This window comes from Chanodichthys erythropterus, chromosome 21, assembly GCF_024489055.1.
Source record: "Chanodichthys erythropterus isolate Z2021 chromosome 21, ASM2448905v1, whole genome shotgun sequence".
NCBI lineage: Eukaryota > Metazoa > Chordata > Actinopteri > Cypriniformes > Xenocyprididae > Chanodichthys > Chanodichthys erythropterus.
The window spans coordinates 33,240,035-33,247,994 of record NC_090241.1 but is presented as its reverse complement, the minus strand read 5'-3'; the positions used below and the strand labels follow the sequence as shown (position 1 = coordinate 33,247,994).

Below are 7,960 nucleotides of genomic sequence, written 5' to 3'. Positions count from 1 at the left end.
CCTCTGCTTGTAGTGAAGTCATTTTCGATGCAAAGTTTCAGTACTTTTACTCAAGTATGGCTTTCAGGTACTCTTTACACCTCCGGGCGTTACTGCCAAGTGGCAACTAATTTTACAAACCCTCACATGGATCCTCCATCAGCGGAACTATAATCCACTGCGCTGAATTCCACAGCTCTGATTTCCACACGGACCGCTTTAAGGGCGGGACAGAATCTTTGACATTGCAGTAAAAGGGGAGGGACAAAAACAAACAGTTACAAAACGTGTTAGAATATCAATCTCTGATTCCTGCTTTATAGTTACAGTAATACTCTATTATTGTGACTTTAGCAGAATCATGTATCGGCGACCGCTGCAGTCCGCCGTCAGACAGTTACTAAACGCTTCAGCATCGAGATCTGTCCTCGGAAAGGTAATTTATAGAAACAAATATATATATAAAAAGACAATAACATCACTTAAGTGGTTTATATTGGTGTCCTTTAAAACTTTGTATTCATCTACATACTAAGACTGACATTATAATGTTGTTTGGAGTTATTATTTACATTTTGCAACATGATGGACAACTGTGGGTCTGACATAACCTATTTCTACTACACCAGACGAGGCATTATGTATAAATATTGTAAATATAAGTAATATATGTGTAAAATAATATATATTTAAGAACGTCTTGTAATTATTATTATCATCAGTGCATTGCCATTATTCTTTTTAAACCTGATTCATAAACTAACTATGCAGTTTTCCATTTGCAAACATGTACTCCTCTTGATCAGTTGGTTTATTAGTCATATTAAGACAATTTAGGGATAAGCAGTCGTCAAAACCTCTTTCTTTCAAGCTAGATTGAAAATGGAAAGCTCTTGTTAAGATATTCTTGCTTCCTAGGTTATTGAGCAAGATGTGTGTCAGTCCAGGGCTTTGGTGGCTTGCCGGATAACAGCGGATGCTTTCTTCCCCAATCACTCGCAATGTCGAGCTCTTCACAGCACAAGTGAGGTCTGTGTCGCCTTTTACAATCTCAGTTTACAGTTCTTTCTCAGGCTAAGTAATCCAGTTTCGAATCAGCTAATGGGATCAATTCTGATCTCTGAAAACTTTTTTTTTTAAGCAATAGAATCTCAAATCATACCTAGGTGGGTTAATAAAACAAAGTAGCCTACATAATTACAGTAATTTAAGAATAGTCCCAGAATAAAATGCATGTTTGAGTTGTTTTAACTTAAAGCAACCTGCACTGGCATTTCTTAAAATATGTCAGTGCCATTGTTTTGCCTCAAGATGCATGCACTAATGTTCTAAGGCACATTTATAAAAGCTACTAATTTAATTCCTAATTGAACTAAGGCATAATTCTGGCTTAATCTAAGCCCTGTCTGAGAAACTAGGGCATACTATTTCTTTATTAGTACTATTTTCCATATTTTATAATGATAGTTAAGTCATCAAAACTGCGGAATCACACAAATGGAAGTAATATGGGAATTATGTTTGTTTTGTTTTGTTTTTTAAAAAAAAATGAAAAGATGTATAGACAGAGTTGATATTTTTCTACAAACATTTGACTGCTATATGTTGGCAATAATCATTTCCTCCCTATATGAGCCCAAAGGGCAGGTGCTGATTATAGTCTACTAAACTTCTACTAGTTTACTAGTATTCCCAATCATAGCAGTAAAACATAAAATTCCTGTGAGAAATACATTGGGGAAGGTTTTATTGCGTCCAGAGTGGTGGCTTGAGGGAATTAGCCGAATATTTTCACTGCAGTGCCTCCATAAAGATTCCCTGGGTTGAGTTGAGATTTACAGGGAAATTGTGAAAGTCTGATCTTAAACAGGAACTGTTGAAGGATTTGGCACAATAATGGCTATTTGTCAATATTAAAACACAAAAACCCTAGAGATCCTTCAAAATGCAACTTCAGTTGGTCTTGTAACTGAGAAAGTATTGTTTTGTATTGTCTTTATGCGGTCACTTTGCCAGATGCCCGTGTGTTTATGTCAATGTTTTATATAGCTCTAATGTCAGATGTGTTTCCGTGTTCTGTTTCAAGCTGCGTACTGTTAAAGAGACCCCACAGACTACAGATGAAGAGGTGGGGGCCTTCACCAAACTGATTGAGGCCATGGGCTTCACTGGACCCCTCAAATACAACAAATGGGTAAATAAATCTCCTCATCTAGTGTTACCAAACAGTCTCCTTTTAAACATTCCCCTTTTGATATTTCATCATTTTTTCAAAGTTTTCCATAAAATTTGATGTGTAAATTTCACAGAACTTACTACAGATGCACCGATGTATCGGGCGGCCAGTTTTATCGGCCAGTTTTTGATCAGTTTAAAACCATCAGCATGAAAAAGGCTGATATAACAAACTGTGAGAAGTCACTGAGTTGTATAATGTGTTTCTATTTATTAAAGAGACACAGTCAAATATGAGTTAATCTTGTTAATAAGAAATATTTGATGGCAAAAATAACTTCTGAAGGTTATTATGTTGTCTTATTTGTATTTTTTATTTTTTTATCTTACTTTGTGATGGTCTTATAATGCTGGCCTGTTGAATGTTAAATAGATCCAAACCATGTTCCATGAAAATGATTTGATCATTTAATGCAGCAATACACTAGCTAATATACCTTAATGTATGTGTTTCTGAATTTAGCTAATTTAAAACATGATCAAAACAGAAATCTATATTAACAACAAAAGTTCATATAAGTGAGAAACTGACAAATGTCAATATCGGAATCAGCCAATATTGTTTGTTAAAATTGTTATCGGGCAAAAAGAATACTAATGGTGCATCCCTAGAACATGTGTCCAGGTTATATTTCACGGCAAAATCAAGAGAAATAAATACATTTATATTTTGCTTAAAGATAATTGTTATCAACATTTTTTGCATTTTGCCCCATTATTTTCTTATTACAGCAAAATAATCTTGATTGTATTACTGGAATCTGGAAAAAATTAATGATATGTCACTTAAATTGTAAAGTACACTTTAAAAAGTATTTCAGGGGAACTGTTACAACAATTTAAATAAATGCATGGTTGCAAGTTAAAAATTATAATTTATTGTTTTAACTAAACCACTTAAGTTGCAAACATTATTTTGTAGTGTTCTGTTGACATATTCATGTTGATCATTACATCAACTTAATCTCGTCTGTAATTTAAACTCAAATGTCGATGTTAATTAGCTTTTTAAAAAAAAAAAAGAAAAAAAAAAGGGTTGTAGTAACTTAATGGAATTGTCTTGATAACTTCAGAAATTAGGCAGTGGATTTCTAGTTCACAACATGATTTGCATAGGACTGGATAAGGAGAATAAATGTTGAAATTAAAATTTGAAATTATTATTTTTTTTGAGTAATCAACTTAAAAATGTGTGTTTATGCTACAAATTAAGTTCCTCTAACTCAGCGTAGTTTGTTGGTTCAACGTAAATTAACTCAAGGTTGTAATTACTCCAACACATAATTTTTTAGAGTGTATGTGTATGCTGATAAAAACAAAATGCATTGTTTTATTCCAGTAATGAGAGTAATATAACAAGATTCACCATTTAGAATAATGATTTGTATTAGACAAATACTGGAAATTGTGCTTAATCATCCTGAAAAGAATGTCACAATGCAAAAGCATTTAATAGTTTTTAAAAATAGGGTTAATTTTTAAATTAAAATATGCAAAAAATAGGCATATTTTTATGATGTATAAAATTTTCATTTTGGGGTTAAATATGAACATGTTTTCTTGAGAATAACAAAGAAATCATCAACCAGATTTTTCACACATTCAGTTGAATTTAGTAGTTTACTGTCACTGTCTTTGGTTGCATTTCCCGTAACCCCTCAAACGACTCAACAGTGAAGTGGACACTATGGAGTTTTGCTGCTGGAATGATGACTTCATCTCGTACCGCTACCTGTTTTGTTTTCAAAAGCAGGGGCCACACTTTGTGAAATCCGAGATGACCTTCCATGTTAGAGTCATCAGCATCACGGCTGTCTAAAACTTCAGCATGTCTGCTTCATTTTGGGGCGCATGGTAGACCGGACTGAAAATGTGATGTCTTGGCCAATTTCATCAGTTTCTGCTTTTGATCACACTGGGTTGAGTGCCTTTTTGATCATGTTTGTCACAAATGTCTCTCTTCTTTTGCAGAAAATTAAGATAGCTGCCTTGCGGATGTACACATGCTGTGTAGAAAGAATCAACTATGATGAATTTTTTGAAAGTAAGTATTTTTGTGTCTGAATCTTTTAGTTTTTTTGCACTCAGACCGTATTATGGCCTTATGAGTCTTATGTCATGCTCATTTAAATTTTTTGAAGAGCTCCTAAACACCCCTCACTTTATCCGAAATGTTGAAATGAGCGTAAAGGGACCTTTTCAGCAGCACCTGAAAGATTTATGTGGCACTTTACAGCTGTGTTATGTTGTTTTCTTTAGCTGAGGAAAAAACAGGTGTAAACCCAATAGCGGTTTTGGAATCGGAGCCCAAGTTTGCATTGGTTTGGCTACATGTTGTGTTTTCTTGTTCCCCCTTATGATGTCTTCTACTCCCTCTCTTTCTCCCAGAATGCTCTCTCCCCGACACGCTCAACTCCTGGTTCTTGGTGGCACAGCTCCACGTTTGGTGAGTTTTTGGACACAGTTTTGGTTAGAACTGCGACATTGCGTCATGCAAATTCCAAATCCTTGATTGGTTATTCATGTCATTGAGCTGATTAATATTCATCTAGTAGGTGAATTGCAAGTGGTGTTTCACTAGACCTATTCATTCTGAAGAGTACAAACATACTTGCATACTAACTTGAAATTTAGTAACACAAAGCAAGCAAATCAAGTCTTATTTTTTTTCACCAGATTCCAATTTATTTTATGTGTTTGTGAAACTATTATTATACCTTTTTATCCTTTTTTCTCTGCAGTTTTTCCTACTTTTTAGGTCTGCCAGAATTTCTTAATTTGGGCAATTTACTTTATATCTGCAATTTTTCCTAATTTTTAAGTTTGCCAGAATGTCTTAATTTAGCCAAATCCAGTTTGTTTTTTGTTAACTTTATCTTTTGCCTTGGCTTATTTGAGTAGTATCGAAGCTTGATTCTGCCATGAAATAAAAAATAAAAAAGGTAATTGGGACTTTTTATCTTACAATTCTGACTTTTTTTTTTCTCACAATAGCAAGTTCATATCTCACAATTCTTTTTTTCTCACAGTTGCGAGTTATAAAGTCAGAATTGTGTGATATAGATTCGCAATTGCAAAAAAAGTCAGAATTGCTATTTTATATCTGACTTTATATCACACATTTCTGTCATTCTACAGTTGTTTAAAAATGTTCCAAAATCCTAAAACTTTATTTCCGGGTTTTCAGTTAGAGTTTGAATCCCAGATATTCAGTGTGGGTGTTATTACTAATGTCTTTTGAAGTATTTAATTAATCTTTTGGTAACACTTTCTCACTATTATGTAGTTTATTATCATGCATATTACTAGGATATTGGCTATTTATTAGTACTTATAAAGCACAGATTAATGTCTTATTCTGCATGACCATATTCTACATCCCTTAATCCTACCCAATACCTAAACTTAACAACTACCTTACTAACTATTAATAAGCAGTAATTAGGAGTTTATTGAGGTAAAATTCATAGTTAATCATTGGTTAATAGAGAGAATTGGAAACTAAACTAAAGTTTGACCCATCTTTTTAACCCATTATCATCCTCATCAAAGGCACCTATGCTAATGTACCGGTTTGGCTGATCTTATGAAAAAAAAAAAAAATGTAATGTGTGATGTCATCAGAACGAGACTTATGATTAATGGTGGTAGTTTGGAGCCATCACTCTGTACACTTCCAGTTAATGGCACTTAGTTTATGTGCGTGCAGCCATGCATCCGCATTGATGTTTGTGCGGAGAAACATGGACTGAGAAAGCACCGAACGGTGCCAGTTGTTCATTCATGCATACGCATGCACTCACACCTTCTTATCACCTACAGTATTCATAAAGCAATGACTCTCAAATGTAAAAATGGGGGAAAACCAATGCTAAATCAAGTGCCACAGAAAATAATTTCGATTCTTCCCTCAGTTTGTAAAAAAAAAAGAGTTTCTGTGGTAATCAACATCAGGCCACAGATGCTGTCTATTTAACCCAGACGTTTCCTTTATGTGAGTATGTTGTCTGGCTGATCTCTGAAGTTTCCTGGTTACGCAGATCCTGACAGAGCATGGCGTAACCCAGGCATTCAGCTTGTCAGGCTGTCTTGAGTCAGCGTTCTGCTCTGCTCTTCTCTGACAGGATGTGTCTGGTCCGGATGCGGCAGGAAGGCAGAGCTGGGAAGTACATGTGCCGTTACATCGTCCACTCCATGTGGGAGGATGTGGAGCAGAGGAGCAAGATTATGGGAGTAAGTATATATGCATTTCATTCAATTGCCTCCTTTGAAACACCTTGCCTTTTAGTATTAGCTTTTTGTGTTGGCCATCCACAATAGTGATAGACCGACATCTGTCAGCTTGATTATTTAATAGCCGATATTTTACCATTTTAAGGTTAAAGATGACCAATGAAAGTGTCAGTTACAAAATCATGTCAATAGATCTTAAAGGGTTAGTTCACCCAAAAATAAAATTTCTGTCATTAATTACTCGCCCTCATGTCGTTCCACACCCGTAAGACCTTTGTTCATCTTCGGAACACAAATTAAGATATTTTTGATAAAATCTGATGGCTCAGTGAGGCCTCCATTGGCAGCAAGATAGTTTACACTTTCAGATGCACAGAAAGCTACTAAAGACATATTTAAAACAGTTCATGTGACTACAGTGGTTCAACCTTAATGTCCTAATGCAACGAGAATACTTTTTGTGCACCAGAAAACAAAATAACGGCTTTATTCATCAATATCTAGTGATTAGTGATTTCAAAACACTGCTTCATGAAGCTTTACGAATCTTTTGTTTTGAATCAGTGGTTTGGAGAGTATCAAACTGTCAAAGTCATGTGATTTCAGTAAACGAGGCTTTGTTACGTCATAAGTGTTTAAAAATTTCAATGGTTCACTGCTAGGGGGGCATGACTTTGGCAGTTTGATACACGCTCTGAACCACTGATTCAAAACAAAACATTTGTAAAGCTTCAAAGCTTCATGAAGCAGTGTTTTGAAATCGCCCATCACTAGATATTGTGGAATAAAGTCGTTATTTTGTTTTTGTTTTTTTTGCACACAAAGTATTCTTGTCGCTTCATAACATTAAGGTTGAACCACTGTAGTCACACGAACTGTTTTAAATATGTGTTTTGTAACTTTCTGGGCATTGAAAGTGTTAATTATCTTGCTGGCAATGGAGGCCTCACTGAGCCATCGGATTTTATCAAAAATATCTTAATTTGTGTTCTGAAGATGAACGAAGGTCTTATGGGTGTGGAACGACATGAGGGTGAGTAATTAATGACAGAATTTTAATTTTTGGGTGAACTAACCCTTTAAACATTTTAATTTATTTTAAAATATTTTTGAGTGTATTTTGAAGTGGACATTTAATTATTCGTTTATATAGATACACTACCATTCAAAAGTTTTAGGATTAGTAAGATCAGCATATTAGAATGATTTCTGAAGGATCATTTGACTCTGAAGACTGGAGTAATGATGCTGAAAATTCAGCTTTGCCATCTCAGGAATAAATTACATTATTCATATTACAATAGAAAAGAGTTATTTTAAATTGTAATAATATTTCACAGTATTACTGTTTTTACTGAATTTTTGATCCAATAAATGCAGCCTTGGCGAGGCTTCTTTCAAAAACATAAAATTTACAGACCCCAAACTTTTGAATGGCAGTGTATGTGAATATGAAATGCATTAGATACAAGATACAGATGTGCATATACAGTTTTCAAGCAAAATATGTCAC

General features: G+C 34.5%; 1 protein-coding gene across 1 annotated transcript in view; it reads left to right on the top strand.

Annotated features, from left to right (window-relative positions):
• Nucleotides 1-202: 202 nt before the first annotated feature.
• Nucleotides 203-7,960, top strand: part of uqcc1 (ubiquinol-cytochrome c reductase complex assembly factor 1) — a 29,687-nt gene continuing 21,929 nt past the window's right edge. Inside the window, exons 1-6 of the mRNA XM_067373375.1 lie at nucleotides 203-415; nucleotides 898-1,008; nucleotides 2,066-2,173; nucleotides 4,186-4,258; nucleotides 4,603-4,660; nucleotides 6,339-6,447. Of these exons, the coding sequence (XP_067229476.1) occupies nucleotides 341-415; nucleotides 898-1,008; nucleotides 2,066-2,173; nucleotides 4,186-4,258; nucleotides 4,603-4,660; nucleotides 6,339-6,447 (534 nt within the window). The 5' untranslated portion in view covers nucleotides 203-340. The remainder of the gene's footprint in view (nucleotides 416-897; nucleotides 1,009-2,065; nucleotides 2,174-4,185; nucleotides 4,259-4,602; nucleotides 4,661-6,338; nucleotides 6,448-7,960) is intronic.